Raw genomic sequence first — 19,386 nt, forward strand, 5'->3', positions numbered from 1 at the left:
ATCTTGTTAATTTTGTAGAGCGACAAGAACGGAAAATCGTGGGAAAAAAAATTGGAGAATATACCCCCCCCCCCCCCCTCCTTTCCTGATCACTTATATAATGCAAAACTTCCAATCATCATATACTTGCACAAATGCGCACAAAGTCGTTGAATTATATACAGATTTATACGCCATCAAAAAGATACATTATGATATGGAAGGGGCACGATATTAGTATTTGTAAAAATACATATAGAAAAAAGACCAAGATAAACGGTGCCAAATTTAAGGAAACTCTACTGTATTATAGGTAATATTAAATTATTACAATTTTAACCAGTTTTATTTTGAAGAATTTATTTAATTATATAATTGAAAATGTTAACTTATAATATTAAATAATTATACTATTTTAATTACTTTACAAATTGATATATATGTAGTAATTAATGATATATATAAGATCCTAACTAAATATATATGTATAATTATCGTTTATCCATGTGTAAATGGATATAAATATATGTAAATATCTAATCTGAAGAGCTCCGTATACACGTATAATAATATATCTTACTTTTATACGCATGTAATAATATTAAGTTTTGCTTTATATCAGTTTAATTTGATAATATAATAGTAATAATATTATGCATATTCATTCTTATATAAAATAAGACTTTTATAGCTAATTAACCTGTATGTTAAATATTGGTTAGGGATCGTATCCGTTTTCTCAAGATGATCCAGCATGAGAAAGGTCCGGAAACATCCTGTTGAGGTTTCCGCCCCCCCCCCCTACATATGCGCAGGGTAGGCTACCATAGGGTTTTCAGTGAGTAGAAATCCCATACTACCCTCGACAAACCCCTCCCCCCTCTCCTAGGAGCCGAGGGTAGTTTTGTCGAAAATTTTCCCTATGTAAAAAAAAAAGAAAGGATCGTATATTATAAAGAATAAATTAATTTCTTTCGTCATTCAGCTATCTTTCTGTAACAAATCATTAAATCATGACCGAAACAACGTTCTTTGCATTTATATACGAAGACAATTAACTGTGTTATTAACTGCATTGTCAGAATTACATCTATAACTTTTATGAAGAATCAGAGACTTGCGTAGACTGTAGATGTTTCAACGCATATTCCATAGATAAATTTTCCATAATCTTCGCGAAAGGCTTTACTCTCAATTTACCAATTTTCTCATTCTGTTTTTCGTGAGCGAGTATGTCTGTAGCTTCGACTGTACGTTGATTTGAACTATTCTCGACATTGTCATTATCATCTACAGTAATAATTTCAGGAGTTGTGCTCTTTTTCTTCTCGTCCGTCTTTTCCACATTCTTAGAGTTCGATATATATACATAATCAGCATGGTTCTTCAAATGACTTTTATACTTGTCCTCGTCAATAAACACACATAAGCATAATAAACATTTTATCAACAAGTTCTCCTGAGTTGATCGATTTAATTGTGAATTAATCGTATCAGTTTGAATGGATTCCGCATGAGCATATCTCAGATGGGCGTGAAAGAACATCAAAGATGGATACTCTAATGGACATAAAGGACATGTGTAATTAGAACTACAATTGTAACTGCGGATTGGTTCAGACTTCTGATTTGTAGTTTCATTGCTTTTCCAAGCTTGTTGAACAATAACTACAGTTTTGAATGATGCAGTTGGTTGGACCACAGAGTCTTTAAATTTATCAGTAGATTTTTTGGATGACAATATTAAGTTGGTATCAGTAGATTTATTGGATGACAATATTAAGTTGTTAACTTCATTAATCGATGCAGATTTTAAAGAATTTGTATAATCTTTTTGAGGATCATTAGTTGATTCAGTGGATAAGGGAACTAAAACTTTAACTTTAGAATCATTAGCATTAAATTGATTATTTAATGCAATAGCCATAGATGCTGCAATGTTAGTCTTAAATCTACTCATAGATGGCATCGCAGAAATTTTCTGCATGATTTTATTATTTTCCAAAAGTATAGCTTTCATTTGATTTGGTAGTTCAATATTAGTTTTATCTTTTATCTCCTTTTTATCTAAAATATTCGGGATTTTATCTTGAAGAAATTGCGTCGAGTTATCTTCTAATGTTGTTGCTACCGTTGTTGCTGATGTTGATATTGTAGTTATTGCTGCTGAGATTGATTTTGTAGTTGCCGCTGGTGATGCTGATGCTGTGATTGTTGTAGCTGATGTTGTAATTGCTGTTGCTGGCGTTAATGTTCTAGTTGTTGCTGTTGATGCTAATGTTGATGATAATGTTACTGCTGATGTTGATACTTGATTAGCTTCAATCAATTGCTGAATAGAATTCAGTTTTCGAATATTGTCGCCTTCAATAATGAAAAATGGAGATTTTAGGGCAATGCGTTTAGCAGTCAAATCATCAAAATGGGTTTGAAGAATATGTGTCTGGATAGTATTAGCAGAGAAAAACTTCATGTCGCAGAACAAGCACTTATATCTACATTTTGCTGTGTTATGTGTATTGTTAGATATAAATTGATGTTCTATTTTTTTACTTGCAGTATTCAGAGATAACGTCTGTTCACAATCTTTACGATTATATGCGTCATCATACACAATATCATTTGAATGAAAGTGTTTCTTGTGACATTTCAATGAAATAATCGTTTCCAGAACTTCGCCACAAATGTGACATGCATATCCATTATAAGTATCACGACAAATATGAGTTAATTTTCTATGTTGGTAAAGCAGATCAAGTGTTCTACATTGCCTCTTGCATCTATCGCATCTAAAATCGCCATCATTAGAGTAAAAGGCTGTGTGGTTTGCCATATCATCAGTATCTATACATTTTAATTGACATATGTGGCAAGTGTATTCATTGGGGGATTGTCCAATTTCCTTTTGTTGATTTGTAGAGCAATTTCTAATATGTTCTTGGACCTCGGATGCGTGATCAAATTGACTTCTTTCTTCAGATTCTTTTACAACCTCAGTCAAATTCTCTTCATTCGAATGGACATGCATATTATGCGAATGAAAATGCTTCTCGTGATTAAATCCCTCATTACATATGTTGCAAATATAATTGTAAGATTTACGCTTATCTTCTGAATAATGTGTAAGTTTGTTATGATGATTCAACATATACATTCCTTGAAACATTTCTGCACAGAGCGAACACATAAATGTATGATTCTTGTAATAGTACATCCTGTGTTCCATATAACGGTCATGCGTCTCAAATACCAAATCACATACATTACACGTTGTGGTTTGAGTATCTGATATCTCTTCATTCGTGCGAGAATCGTGCGTGAGTGTGTCAAGTATTTGTTGGCCGTGCAGATGTAATATATGAGGCCGAAGTTCATATTTTTTAAAAAAACCTTGATTACAAAAAACGCAATGGAAGCTGTAGGTTTTTGAGATCTGCGGTACATGTGCCGCAGTAATATGCGTCTGTAGAAGACGTTTCGAACTAAATGCAGTGCCACATATCGGACAGACATCAGTAGTATAATTAAAAGTACGTATGTGTTGCTGCAAATTTTTATGGCTGTGGAATTGTTTTCCACATATATCACAGGGATAAATATTAATTCTTGGTTTAATAACATCCAATTGCACATTTGCAATATCTTGGTTACTAATCGTAGAATTACTATTTTCCAAAAGCTTTTCAGAATTTTGTGATTCATTGATAATTCCGATTCCTTTTGTAACTAAGTTATTATTAACAGAAGAGTTTTGTTCATTTTCATTAATTTTTGGCTCCTTAATAACTTTTGGATCCTCTTCACTAATTGGCGATATACGATGTTCATTTGTCATTTCTGCAGAACTCTTATTTAAGCATTCATCATCAGGATGAGTCTTTTCATCACATATGACCGTAAGTCCATTGGCATTATTGCTGCGCTGCACCTTAAGAATAATTTTCGGGAACTCATCTATCCTTTTCATAGAATCTTTTTGATCCGTGGTCATCTCCCCCTGTAGTATACAAAAACTTTGATGCATCATCAAACTTGTTTGCGTTAGGAATACAGTGTTACATTGAAGACATTTATAATTGTTTTTTATCGAACTGCATTTTACCTCAATATCTATTGGACAATGATCATTTTCTTTCTGAACATACTTCAAACAGTGAACATTTAAGTGTCGTTTCAACTCTACATAAGTAGATAATACAGTATAACAAACACAACATTGATTTTGTTTAGATAGATGTTCACTCAAGTAATGTTGAAGTAATTTATGTTTCAGCTTATATCGTGCGTCGCATATACTTGACATATACGCTATATGAGATGACTTAATGTGCATATGCTTGTCCAATTTTGAAGAGAAACTCTTCTTACAAACTTTACACAAGAAGGAACCATCATTGCATTTCTCGGTGTCCAATACTGTTTTCATTTTTATGATATCTACAGCTGAAACAGTTGTTAAACGTTCCAGAGAAACTTCTAACTTTTTTAGCACCATTTCATTTCGTATACTATTTTCTTGGAACGACATAGAATTACACTGAGGAGAGGAGATGTTTTCCTTAAACGTTGTTTTAATTGCAGGAATTTGATGATAATTTATTATCTTCTCATCGCATCTTGTTAAAATAATTTTACAATCCTTGCAGTTAAAACGGACCATAGCTGTTTTCCAGAAGTTAGAATCTATTTTATTTAAATTAGTCACATTGTGCTCCGTTCTAGTACTATGTTTTGTGTTAAATTGAGATTTCTCAGATGCATCTTTGCTCTTCCTCTTTCTTAAACTTGAAATTGTTTCCACGGAAGATATAGTTCTTAGAGATCGTAAACTATATGGCACTTCTTGATAATATGAAACAATGTCAATCCTTTGATCTTTGGTTACTTTATCTTCGATAATAGTATTTGGAAGTTTTTCCAAAAAAGATTTCATCATTTCAACATCTGCATATAATTTTACAAATGGCTTTTTGGATACTTCGTGATTTCTATTTTGCTCCAAAGTAGAATGTGCCATTTGTTCTAAATTACTTGATTTTGTAGATAAAGAATCAACTTGTTCATTATTCTCTGAAAAATGTAATTTAAAATTGTTTACCCTTTTTTCATTGTGAAATAAAGCGGACGGGAAACTATCTTTTATAATGTTAGATTTATTTGGACTGGTATTAATATCGCGTTTTCTTTTGCAGAGCTCAAGATATTCTGTTAATGTTGGTTGCCGTAATTTTTTCATAGGTGACATTCCATCACTCAATGATTCTTCAGTTCTTAAGTTCTCAGTCTTCGTCGCATCATCATCGTTCGGAGATTTATTATTTATAAGAATATTTCGTTTCTTTGATTTAATAAGATTACTTAAACATGATGACTCTTCATGTGCAACAGTCTTCAAAGCGCCGTTTTTACGAAATATATTTTCATTCTTGGACTTCAAATTTTCACGTTTAGTTACGTTACTGGAATATATTAATTCTTTATGTAAGTGAAACAAGTGCGATTGTAGAAGTGCCTTCTTTTTAAAAGGTCGATGGCAAAAATTACAAAATACTCTTGAGCGGCAATTAACGTTGTAACATTTCGTCGCTCTGTAACACGTTAAAGTATGCAAATAAAATTTCTTCTGTGTCATATAATGCATTTTACAATTTTTGCATTGATAATCTCCAATATAAGACTGTTTATGTTTTTCACAATTTCGAAAAGAGGAGAATATTCTAAAACATATATTACATTTAGTAGCAGTTTCTTTTCTTCGAGTTGTGCGTTGCTTTTTGATTCTAGAATCTGATGTGATACCTTGCTGTTTCCTTCTTATATTAAATTTGTCGGTTGTTTTTTTAAACGTATTAATATTCTCATTTTTAGAAATTTGGAAATTGTTGGAACGTTTTTGTTTCTTCTTGGATAAAGTGTTGCGTACTTGTTCTGTTTTAACAGTCGCTCTTTTACGTTTTAAATTAAAAGTTTTATCTGCACCACCTACATATGCAGAATGACTGTTGAATATACGTTTACTCCTTCTATTTTTTACGGTTTTTGGCGCAATATCGAGTAATGATGTTTCAACGTGATTGATCATATTAGAACAATTTCTATTTAATGTATCATTTTTTAAATTAGAGATATTTCTAATTAATGCATCCCTCGTATCAGTATTTAATGTCATATCATCAGGCTCATCTTTAATCTTCATCCCATCTTGGATCTTCAAATCATGCTGAAAAATATGTAAGGCTAGTTTAATTTTCTAAATCTATTTGAAAGCAACAAAATTTTCTAATTGTCAAAAGCAAAAATATAAAAAAAACTTAAAAAGTCTTAAACTTATAGCATAACGATAGCATCACGAAAAACTCCTACTGAACAAATTTTGAAGCATCTTCTTTCCTATACATGTACATAATCAGAAGAGTCCCATTAGCACACAAACCACATAACTCGACACCGATGCTCAGAGTAACCAGCAAGATTGACCAACAGAAGGTTTTAATGTTTAAGGCCCAGTTCCACAACTTACTTTAACCAAAGTTTAATTCGTTAATGGAGAATTCACATTACGTCTGATATCCAACGTATCCAATCGAATATCGTACATCGAACATCGGATGCAATGTGAATCTTCCATTAATGAGTTAAACTCCGGTTAAAGTAAATTGTGGAACCGGGCCTAACTGGTCAATTATAATATAGGCTAACGGATCGCGCTCAAGTAATCACTCTAGAAGTTTTCAACTTATGTTATACATATAACTTATTAGTTAATATAGATGAATAAGCGTTTTTAGATAAATATGTTGTTTTTTCATTAGAAAAGTTTGCGTTGAGCAACACATCAATTTCAAAGAACTTGACCTAATTTAATACAAGTTTTGGGCTATCCGCATTAGTCATATACATATCTCGATGTAATACACAGTATGGAACTCTGGTCTAGTTTTCACCGAAGTCGTCAATCCGATTCTGTTTTGGTGCGCATCGAATTTAACGTACTGTTTCCACTGGAAGTAGAATAGAAGCGAGAAAGATCGATATTTCAGTAGAGCCAACTTAACTTTTGCTTGTGAATGTAAATAAACATAATCCTTGATGTTTTGATGATTAATACGAACAAACGATAACTGTTACGAACATCGATATATAGATTATATATCGACTATATATTGATGGTTATAAAATAATGAAAAATAAAAGTTGGCACCATTTAGTCTCAACCGCTTCCACCGACTAAATTTCGTGTCAATTCGCTGCCACTCCGACAAAGCTTGTAGATCGAAATGGGAGTGAAATGAACGCAGTCAGTCGTGTTTCCATCGACTTAAATTTGATTCTACGCCGCACTAGATGCAAATTAATACTTCGGTGGAAACTAGACCTCTGACATGTTATAACTAGAGTCCTATATAATCAGAGAAGCGACAATGGCGTTCCGCTTGCTGATTGGCCACCACCGGCCCGTTCCACTTAACGACCGCAACGCTCACGTATCATTTCATCTTTGTTGTTCATCGAAAGTTAAACAAAGACAGATAATGCTCGCGAGTGTTGCAGTCGTTAAGTGAACACGCCTTACGTAGGTGGTTAGTTTGCACGTAGTGAATCCTACGTGCAAACTAATCGCAACCGGCATACCTTAAGTGAGAAAAAAGTATATTTGTAATGTTATTTTCTAAGAAAAAACATTTTGAATATCTCTGAGACATTTTTAAGACATTTTAGATTATACATGGACAGCTGCGGGCCCAACATGGCGATCATGGGAAGCATGGAGGGGGTAACGATGTCGCTTCTCTGATTAAGGCTGCGGTCGAGAAAACGCTAGAGATGCTTCGAAGCATTGCATTAACCAATCAGAATAAAGAAATCTTTACTCTTTTTGTCCTGATTGGTCAATCAAACGCTTCGAAGCATTTTTTAGCGTCTTCCCGACCGCAGCCTATATAAGACTCTAGTTATAAAGACCTCACCCTCAAATCAGTAATGTCAGAATGTACCATAGCCCCGGTTCATCGACTCGGCAATGAAAGGGATAATGCACATAAACGCGAACCACATCCATGTAATGCGCAGAGTCTGCCGTCTGCCCAAGTCTTTTACGCTTGTGTGCGTTATTCCTTCCTGCCGAACCGATGAGCCGGGACCTCGTTATGACATTGTCTCAAATTCAAAACCGTAGTGGCCGCGCGAGACTTGCACGAACATGTTTCAAATATATTGTCCAACAATAATTCAATCTGTTCCCCTAACAAGGTGAACATAAAAATAGGGATACTTATAGGATAAGTATCCCCACTCCTATATTTATCTTTTAATGGATAACGAGGAAGGAAAGGAGAAAGAACATTAATATATATGTAGAAAGATCTTTCGAAGTGTGATTCACTCATTCATAGTACGGTTATCAAGAACCTAGAATCAGCATTCTTCTGAAATCATGTTGCAAGAATCCTAACTTAAGGAGATGACATCTCATATTTTGTAACGAGTGATTCTACTACTCTGACTCATAATCGGAAGGTCCAGAATTTGATCCGGAGTGTTCTTGTTTAAGATATTTGTCATTTGACAATATTTTCTAGAAAGCGTCCTCTCCGATAGGACTCATACATGCTATAATTTAAATATATTTGTCTACCATCTCCATAAAATTTTATTTAAAGCGGCAGAAGGCACATACCAAGTAACATCCCTCCGTGACAGCGGCATTGTCTGTGTATTTACATACTTCTTCAACTCGACAAATAATTGTTAAAAAACAATATTTGTGGATTTGAAAAAATATGTGAGGTACGAGTGGCTGAATCGGGAATCTTAATCTTTCGCTTTCCGGGCAACTGTTCTTACTACTGAGTTATTCAGATCACATTATGCCACTTCAATACAGTATATACGACTTTAGAGCGATATTGAAATCTCGCTCAATGGATGCAATGCAGATTATCACAGAGAAACAACATACCCAGTACGTCCAATCATACTAAATGATTGAAAATTGGTGCTTCAGCGATAAGTCTTGACTGATACTAATATGCATAGAAGTAGTCCTATTTTCTGATTCAAATTTCTCTATATTTTATATAATCTCTATATATTCTATGGTAAATTCGACCCATATTAAGTTGCTCCCCCCCCTCCCATCAACACCAAATAAAGTCGCATCTATCAAATAATTTAGTACTAATTTGTTGCCGTAGTCTGGATTTTGTTGCTCAAACCGTTTAGCAGAAATTTATGTTCAAAGTGGGAGGGGGGGCTGGCTTGACATTAAGCTAGCCATCTCCCCATAGTGAAAAAAATATATAGAAAGCTCAAATAAAAAAATCAATTACACCAGAATTTATTACTACTTGTTGCTTTAAAATAACGTAAAAATATTTTTAAAAAAAGTATATTATTTAATTAATACCACTATATACTCAGTCTCGCCGCGCCGTGCCATCCACTTGTGCGAAGTAAAAGTAAATGAAAGAATTTGTTGCTCGCATGTTTTTGTCTCACAATTGTATGATATAAGATCGCGTCGTAAGAGTTCGTTGCCACCCGCGGCCAAGCACGAACATGTTTTGACACGTTACGCGTGCGTCTTTTGTTTGAACATTATTTTTGAGTTTTCTCCTCTTTTAAAAAGAATTTTTTTATTTCTTGTTACTTTTCATTTGTCATTGTCTACCAATTGTTGATCGGAATTATCTGATCACACTCTAGATTAGAAGTGGCCATTAAAAAGAAAGAAGGATTGCGTCATATAGGGTCCGCGGCGACAAAATATCGAGTTTTAATATTTTAAAACTAGCAATAAATTCAATCTCTTTTATATTTCAATAATATATTGTCCATAATTATTTTAATACCAAAAATATGCAAGCAACAAATTTTTTTATTATAATATTATATTAACTTTTTAACTTATGATATTGTAAGAAAATATGCGTATTTCAAACACCCGTTAGTAATAGTGAAAACGATCCGATAGAACGCGAGATATCAACGATTAGAAGCAGCGAATCGGGAAGCTTCACCATGTTTTAATACCTATTGAAGCTCCGGCGCAGAAAGAGAGAGCAGTAGGTATAAAGGTAGACAAAGACGGTTCAAAATAGTAAAACGGGTCTTAATAATCAGTTCAGCGTTCTTAGAGATAAAATTATTATAATCGATCCTTTATACTTAAAGTTCTTTCACTTCCTAATTGACTCGATTACGAATACTCCGACTTCCTACGAAATATACATAGCACGTGTATCGGTCTCAACGGTCATTAATTTGAATAAACAAGTGGATTTATAAAAGGAAGAATATTATCTCTTCCTTCACGTTTATTCCTACAACTAAAAATACCAAAAGTAGGATTCACCTCATCCTCAAAGATCAGAATGAATCACATCGGTCTGAATAACATGTCCATGAAGAAGCTAAAAGCGGAAACTCGCTGCTACAGACTGTCTTCGGACAGTCGTCTACAGACGACTGCAATCAAATGATTGACCAGCTCACGAAGCATTACGAACGTAACAGCCCGGCAATGGATCTGCTCTCACTAGGACATCCTTAGGCAACGCAAGGTGAACAAACCTTGCAAACACGGAAGGCGCAATCAGGAATCGCATTCGCGACAGCGATCACAACGCAGATGCAGCAAATGCAGCAGGCAATGCTACAACAGCATCAACAGCAGCAGGGGTTACTCCGTCAAATCTTGCAAATCCTTACCAGGAATCTGCCGCAAGATCCGCCGAGCTAGGAAGAACGTCGCACCACACGACACCGCCCAACACAGATACCCTATCGTCATCCAGCAAGGGTACATCACACCATTCTTCGATAGCAGCTGCACCATCACACCAACTCACATCGTCTCGATGTTGGCCTCATAAATTCCCCAAAGTTCGGAGAAGAAGAGAATGTGAAACTACGGATCAAACGCATAGAACAGGTATCTTACATTCACGGGGCACTCAAGGACATCACGTTCTTGGCAGCGACAAGCGGATTAGTCAAAACGGCCCGACCAATGCTACAATCTGGGCTGAGGTCAATGATAGAATCCTGGACAGGCTTTCAGGATACCATCCTTAAAAGATTTACCAAAAAAATCCTATACCATCTGCCCATGCCAAAACTCGAGGCCTGTAATGGAATTACGCAAAGGAATCTTTTTTGGAATATACGATGGATAAATTAACTTTGATTCACAATTTAAATTTATCACTAGATAGTACCATCCATCTTTTAATTAGTGGAATAGATAGTAGGTCGCTAAGGGAAACAGCAGCCTCGTTGAAAGTCAATACGGTACTATTTTTTAGAATCTATGCATCAAATCACAGCAGCTTCGGTAGAAACTAATAGAAAATCGTTACAGACAACTAAAGACCCCAAATAAAAGGAAGTAACAACTAGCTGTGGAACCTACGGCAAGCAAGAGCACCTGCAAAAGAATTGTAAGAAAAACACTCCTCTTTTGCGCCTATTGTAAAATAGGTCGTTGTAAAACCAGGTCATCTATGTGCGGACTGCTTCAAGTTGAAAAGAAAGGAGCCATGTTAACACAGCCAAATACCGGTAGCAACCGTAACAATGGAAGTCACCCCAGAAGACAACGAAATAGTCGCATTTGTTCTACCAGACAACGGTAGGAATCTTTCTATAGACGAAGCTCTCGCGAAAGTCACAAAGTTGAATAACAACGACTGTTCATTGCTCATGCTTGTTGATACTGGTAGTCTGATTTCTTTGTTAAGTCTAATGTATACAAGAGGTTTCTGGATTATTCGGTTGAATATTTGTCACTTTCAGATTTTGGAACAATGTTTAGAACAAGTAGAACAACCTGGAACAACCTTGAAAAGTTCGATTTTCGAAAAATGGGGTGCCAGGTCAAAAAATTTTTTTTCAATTTTCCGCAAAAATTTTTATACTATAAATTTGGTGTTCTGGAATAATTTAGAACAAGTCTAGAACAACCTGGCTTGGAACAACCTTTAGAATTTTAAAATTTCAAAAATGAGGTGCTAACTTCACGCAGGTAGAAAAGTTAGATTTGGGTTAGGTTATATTTTTCGGAAGCGGAGCCTCCCCGTAGAGGGGGACGGAACATACTGCTTCCACGCATACACTTTTTAATGCGAAGTAAGGTTCCACATGGGTTTACAACTTTTTACGCGAAGCGAGGTTCAATCCAAGCCTATGTATCTAATTTTTTGGTAGTAGAGCTCCCACAGGAACGCGGGACACACTGCTTCCACGCATATACTTTTTAAAGTAAAGTGAGGTTTCACATGGGTTTACAATTTTTCACGCGAAGCGAGGTTCAATGCAAACCTGTGTATCTAATTGTTTGGCAGTGGAGTCCCCCGTAGGGGGACGGAACACGCTGCCTCCACGCATACACTTTTTAATGCGAAGTGAAGTTCCACATGGGTTTACAACTTTCCAAACGAAGCGAGGTTTCACATGGGTTTACAATTTTCTACAAATTAATTCTACATGTTTACGTTCAATAAATGTAAACAACAGAAGACCTTAGGCAATACGTACGATCTTAAGCTATACACTATCATCCAAGATGCCATAAATGTTATTGAAAAAAAAATGATAAATATTGTTCATAGAATTTTTTAATTATTTTTTGTATTTCTCGTCAAATTTACTTTCAGAAACAACTTTTTAAATAGAAAGTCACAGTTATCGTAATCGTGCGCGAAAGACGGATAAATATACAGTAATAAGGAGTTACCTCAAATTTCCGTAAGTTTGAAATATGTTGTCATCACCTTGAGTAATGTTATGAACCTAAAAAACCTAAAGAACATAATAAAGTATATTTACACCGATCTTTGTAAACGGCGCAAAACGAGGTTTATAATTATATGATTCTACGTGAAGCGAGATCTACCCCACACCGACTCCTGTAAACAACGCGAAACGAGGTCTATAATTGTACATTTCAATAGACATTTATGGTTTTGGTTTGGTTTTAGTTTTTGTTTTAATTTAGTCTTAGTTTTGGTTTTGATTTTCGTTTAGATTTGATTTATTCATTTGTAAATCGAAGAACTGATTTGGGAATCTACAACTGAAGTAAATCTATTAATATATTTCCCTATAAATCTGGATACATTGTATTAACATGATAGCGTTAAAATTACTATTTTATCACATAAGACTCAAAATAATGGGTTTATGTAAAAAATGTATATAACTTTTTTGTAGAATTTTTTAAGAGCTTCATTTTTTGTCTGAAACTTTTTTTTCTGAAATGAATATTTTCGGAGATATACAGTAAAAATATTTGGAACTTTGAAGAGGAGTGGGGGGGCAAACGGGGCCTTGTCGGCAAAAATCCTTCAAGGTGCTTTATACTCAAATCAAGTACAAGCTTTGGTTAAAATTTCAGCGCAATCGGAGGTTTATGCTTTTCGGAACTTTATCCAAAGAAAAAACGAAACTCTACGCTTGTGCATTGATTTGAAACCGTTAAACGCTAGAGTCTCGAAACAAAAGTATCCTTTCCCGTTGACCAAAGATTGCATAGCTCGATTAGGGAATAAAACAGTATTTATATTGTTAGATCTGAAAGATGGATTCCATCAAATTAAGGTCCATCCGGACCACATTAAGTATTTCGCACTCGCGACACTAGACGTCTTCTGTTTGAATATAGCAAAGCTCCGGCCGATTTCCAACTGATACAAGCCGATAAGGTCATTGTTTATATCGATAATATTATGATCGCTACTAAAACAGTAGCCTCGAATCTAGAAATACTTAGGGAAGTACTTTATGAATTGAAGCGTTACAATTTACAATTAAACTTTAACAAGTGTCAATTCCTGGAAAACAAAATAGAATATCTAGGATACATACTATCCGCGAATCAAATTACTATTAGCGCGCGCCATGTCAAAGCAATGAAGAGTTTTAAATCCTGGATTGCGCATGCGTCTAAAAATCGAGCGAGATCCAATAGCCCACATTATCAATGGGCCAGCTAAATACTAGTCTCTTCTGATTGATTAATCGTACTGATTGATTCTAGGCATCGATCGATAAGTGTAGATATGTACTATTGAAGTTTTCCCTCCTTTGCCTTTACTTTACTTAAACTTAACTTGATCTAATATAATCTGATTTGAGATCAATCCTTAGATAAATATGCATAAAAGATCATATCTCATTTAGTCGCCACTTCGATATGTTGTAGGAGGAAGTGTTCTAAATAATTCCCCGCAAGAATCAAGTGGCAGTCGACATTGATTTAGGAGATATAACAAATAAAAGTTTCACAATTTTAACGCTATTCTTTACGTATTATAACATAGGTTTGCAAGGTAATTATACAGAAAGAAAGCAACCTTATGTATGATCTTGACTTTGATATATATTGTCAAAATTATCGTCCTGAGTGACCCTAACCTTAAAAAAAGTGGCGATCCGTTCAAAAGTTGTAAAGCATTAATATAAGCATAAACAAAAGCATAAATTTTAATTTTAAATCAGACATAGGTTAGGTTATATCTTCCGGAAGTGGAGACCCCATCAAGGGGGGAGAGGGAACCCATTGCATCCATACATACACTTTCCCATCCACACAACAATTGTGGGATGGATCTCGCTTCACTTTGTAAAGTATATGCGTGGACGTAATGGGTTCCGCCCCCCCCCCCTCCCCCTCCTACGGGAGGATTCCACTTCCAGAAGATATAACCTAACCCAAATCTATTTTTAGTTTTAAAAGTAAAGTTGGGTTGACTTAGATTAGGATTTTTTCGGATGGGCATACAGGGAAATGGACAGATCCCCTTCTCCGCCCAGATAAATAATATTTTTAAAGACATGACTCAGAAATTCAGGTAATCGCATGTTGAAAGCTATTAACGAACTGTAAGAAATAGATAAAACCGATTATTGACAAAGTATCTATGGTCATGTAACTATCCCTATGTAAATGTAAACAAACACTTTTTCCATGTCTACCCTATAACAAATATAACGTACGTAAACTTCACTTTTTCTAATATTACTTTATATTACCTGAGTAAAAGCATTAATGTGGAACTTTAATTTGTTATATTTCCTAAATCAATGTCGACCACCATTTAATTCTTGCGGAGAATTAGAACATCCCCCCCCCCCCCCCTACAATCTAACCCTATATATCTAAATGGCGATTAAATCGGTGAGATGTGACCTTTTATGCATATTTACCCAATCGGTAATCTATCGTTGTATTGATAATATATGCAATCAAGAATCCATAATCTCCTATATTACTTTTCAGTAGCTCCTTAGCTGTGAAAAATGCTAAAAATCGCATTCTTCTATTTAAAATAAGCAAAAAAATAAATAAATGTTACTTTTTGAACAAAATATATCTCTAAAACGCATTGCATATCATCGAAAAGAGAAACGTATATATAACTCATCTCGATTAAATAAAATCCGCGTTTATGCTATGATAATAAAGTAGGAACCTACGCAGTAGATCCTTTAGCAGTTTCCTACTGTATCGACTATCGCAAAGTTCATTGCAAAAAAGCACCGATGTACACGCAACATTGGTCGTCTACAGAAAGTACAATGGTTACGTCCATAGACATAGTATATCTAGATCGAGTGTTGAGGAGTGGAAGCCGAGGTGCACGTAGAAAAGGACATACTCTGTTTCGTGCCCCTGGCGTTCTCTCTCGCTTACACGTAGCATGACGAAAGAGAGCGCTGTGCTCTGTGCGAGCGAGAGAGAACGCAAGGAGCACGAAACAGAGCATGTTCTTTTCTACGTGCATCTTTACCCCCACTCCTTAAATAAAGACAAACGCTCGGTCTAAATATATTATGTCTATGGTTATGTCAGTTTTTGGGACCGAATTAATTTCATACAGCAATTAAAGTCATGACACGTAAACAAGTTTCCATCATAACCATAAGCAAATCGATCAATCACATTCAAGCATTTATACAATGTAGTAAAAATGTTGTGATTGAAAAAAACCGTGATTGGACGATTTGCTCACGGCCTTACGGTTATGATTAAAACTTTTTTACGTGTTATAGCCTTAACAGACATTACCATTCAACATTTACACAACCGTTGTATTATACAAACAATTATTGTTGCACATACTATCGCAAATTAAATCGTATTATCTACGCAATTTATTGGCTACGACAATCTTTGTGATAAAAACCTAGAACTTATTTTCGTATCATGCATCAAAATTATCAAGACTTTCAATAACCAAAATATCACTTTCCATACTTAAGAACAATGATTATTTCTGAATAATTTTAAATATTATAAGTGGAATTAATAAAAACACCGTCTTTCATATAATATAGAGTTGAATATGAGAGAAATGCGATATTATATATATATGCTACATTAATATAAAATAATTTAATAAGTGATTAAACATATATAAACCAGTTTTCTTCAATTTCAAATATATACAGCAAATAATTAAATATCCAAATAAAGATTTTATTAAATTTAAAGCATTCTCATGTAAGATTAAGTACTAATATCCTAAAATATTTACGATCAAAATGCTCAATGTAAAATATAAATAAAACCTCTTAAAAGTTCTATATGCATAGATGTATTAACAAAGAATTTAATTATAAAAATTTGCTAGCTATTTATTTATATATAATTATAAAAGTACTTACTGTGTGTGATGAACTTGTATGTGTGAGTACAGTATCCACTACTCTCTCGTATAATAGAACTCTAGCCATATCACAACGCTTATAGTACGCTTACTTCTGTAACATGTCAAATTATATATTATGTTATTAAAACTCATCAAATAGATATTAAAAAGTAATAGTAAAAAGTATTTATACACAAGCAAATAATTTAGTTTTAAGATTAAAAACTCAATAAATTAGCACATTGGCTATCAATTAGCATTACATATATATTGTACCATTAGAGATTATATATATATATATGCATCTGATATAAGAATATAATCAATCTAAGCATAAGATTATGAATGCAAATTTGTACAAAAGTGATTTATTGAAATGTTAATAGCATGAAAACATATGTTAATGTTATATATCTAATTCAATATAATACAAGATCTGATTTATTTTATTTTAGACAAGAAGAAGCAAATCATTCTCGAATTGTACAATATATGCATTTTATATAAGACATTGATTATAAATTGAAAGCAAAGTAATAAAATCGGCATGCTATACCTGAATATAAACGTGTTGTGTCATTGAATAGAAGGAATACCACACACTAATGTTATATATCGATTTAGAACTAGCAATATTACACTATAATCACGTCTTCATAACAAAGCTATTTTAGTATAAAGGCGTGAATTATCACCGAATAATTCGGAAATATCTTAGCAAGTACATCCACGCACACACTGACCACGATCACGATCGCCAAGCCACAACTGTTACATAAAATGGCGGCGAAACTGACAACGAGGCTGACATTCGTTGACTACTGCCTACTGCGCAGTTGACTCAGTCGGTTATATTGGGTCGAGTTCGTTATCGCTCGCGGACGGAAATGGACGTGTCGAAACGCATTTCAGCACGTGTCTTTTGTTTGGACCCACTTTTTATGTTTTGCCTGGTTTTACCTTTCTCAAAAGGACCCAAGAAGATATTATCATTCACTTATATTTTCATCTATTTTTTTTATTGATAATTATTAATAACTACAGTGGCATAAATTACGGGGGCCAGAGTCAGAGAGGACCCATCCCGTCTTAGGCTACATCTGGCCTTCCTTTAGACCTGGTTAAGAGTATCCAACTTAAAGCATAAAATTGTATTAGAAAAATTTAGGGTATGACAAAATAATATATACTATAACAAGCACATTTTTTATATTGCAAAAATAAGCGCGAGACAATGATTTAAGGCGAGAATGATAAAATGTATAAAATCGCAATTTTTAATATTTTTTTAAGACGATACTATCGGTGATTTTTTCAAAATAATGTTTCTCTTTTTCAACAGTTTTAAATCCTATAAAAATACATTAAAATCTGCGAAAATAATCTGGGTTTTTTACACCAACTTTTTAAACCAAAATATTATCTATTGTAAAACAGTCTCAAGATCTTTAAAATGCGCTAAAATTCACAAAAACGGCAATTTTTTAAAAATCCCTCCGAGGGATAACCTCCCCGGACCCCCTTCTAAGCACGGCGCGTTTTGCACACACGCGGACGTGACCCAACGTGACATGCCGGACGGAACCCAATTTTCTTAATAATGGACCTCTCTCCCCTGTAAAAGAACGAGATTACGCCCCTGGATAACTAAGAGATTGGAACTTAGGGGCTGCGCACAATAAAAGGAATAAGAAACAGGGAATCTTTATTCCCTGTTCTTTATTCCTTTTCCTTATTCCATTTATTATGCGGGGCCCCTTACTCTTCTATTTAAATAGTTAGAAAATGTAGATTCTCTTCTGTTTCTGTTGCTCATCTGTTGCTATCAGATTGCGCGCACGTAGATTCTGATCGGTTTTTGTCGCTAATCTGCTGATTTAATAATAATAACTTCTGTTTTAAATTTGTAGTTTTCCCATACAACACCGCAAGATTGTAACAACATTGCAGCAACATTTCTCTGCAAGAATGCAACATTGCAGAAACATTGCAAAATATTACTGCAATGTTGTTATGATATTGCAGGAACAATAAAATGTCCGCCTACAAAAATATTGCAATATAATATTGCAGCAACACATAGCAATATAATATATATGCAATAATACTTTATATATATTTATCGACAATAATATCCTTACATATGAAAAAAATAATAAGAAATTAAGCCTATAAGAGTCAGGATCTAGTGTATATATAGATTTTTTGTATTGTAATAACAAAATTATAAAATATAAATTTTTCAGTGCACATTCGACTTCCTTCAGAGAATATCTAAAAGAAATAAGAAAAAACTCAATTTGCAATTGTATAAATTCACAATCTCTTTGTATCCGAAAATATTCAGATATACGGATGCAAAAAAATTGTGATGGATTTACGCATACAACGAGTTTTTTCACATCTCTCTTGCCTTAATATAATCTCAAAATTTATTTATTAAAATCTGAAGTATCTTACGCTCTTTGTAGAGCGGGTAGTAAGATATAATCATCGTGACTAAAAATTAAATGCGGAATAGATAGCGCAACATGCGCTGCATAGCGGTAAACGAATGAATTAGTGATTATCGAATACTTTTTTTGTAATATTTTCGGAATATTGCTGTAACATTGCTAAAGTTATATTGTAAAATAATGTCTTTGCAATATTTCTGCAATATTACGCTGCAATATGCAATATTGCAATGTTGTTGCAAGCTTCAGTCCTGTATGGGTTTTTGCTGATAATAATTTGTGGCAGACACTTGGCAAGA

The 19,386-nt window shown here is 34.2% G+C and overlaps 1 protein-coding gene across 4 annotated transcripts; it reads right to left on the bottom strand.

Annotated features, from left to right (window-relative positions):
• Positions 1-454: 454 nt before the first annotated feature.
• LOC138941173 (uncharacterized) lies at positions 455-17,422 on the bottom strand. 4 transcript variants are annotated; one of them, XM_070310579.1, is made up of 3 exons: positions 17,188-17,422; positions 16,648-16,743; positions 455-6,199 (listed from the first exon to the last, which is right to left on the bottom strand). In XM_070310579.1, exons 2-3 carry the CDS (start codon positions 16,714-16,716, stop codon positions 1,079-1,081), a joined length of 5,190 nt encoding a protein of 1,729 aa, XP_070166680.1. In that variant the 5' UTR covers positions 16,717-16,743; positions 17,188-17,422; the 3' UTR covers positions 455-1,078. The 4 variants fall into 4 exon arrangements, with proteins under 4 accessions (XP_070166680.1, XP_070166682.1, XP_070166683.1 ...); XM_070310581.1 differs by lacking the exons at positions 16,648-16,743; positions 17,188-17,422 and adding an exon at positions 12,716-12,735; XM_070310582.1 differs by lacking the exons at positions 16,648-16,743; positions 17,188-17,422 and adding an exon at positions 6,500-7,105.
• Positions 17,423-19,386: the final 1,964 nt, after the last annotated feature.

The sequence above is a fragment of the Polyergus mexicanus genome, unplaced genomic scaffold, assembly GCF_030449975.1.
Source record: "Polyergus mexicanus isolate NDT 795.1 unplaced genomic scaffold, iyPolMexi1.0 SCAF_18, whole genome shotgun sequence".
Taxonomy (NCBI): domain Eukaryota; kingdom Metazoa; phylum Arthropoda; class Insecta; order Hymenoptera; family Formicidae; genus Polyergus; species Polyergus mexicanus.

Coding starts and splice junctions, on each gene's coding strand:
- LOC138941173 (XM_070310579.1), bottom strand. CDS start 16,716: ATGGCTAGAGTTCTATTATACGAGAGAGTAGTGGATACTGTACTCACA. Junction 6,200..16,647: donor ATACAAGTTCATCACACACA/GTAAGTACTTTT, acceptor CATATTTTTCAG/CATGATTTGAAGATCCAAGA.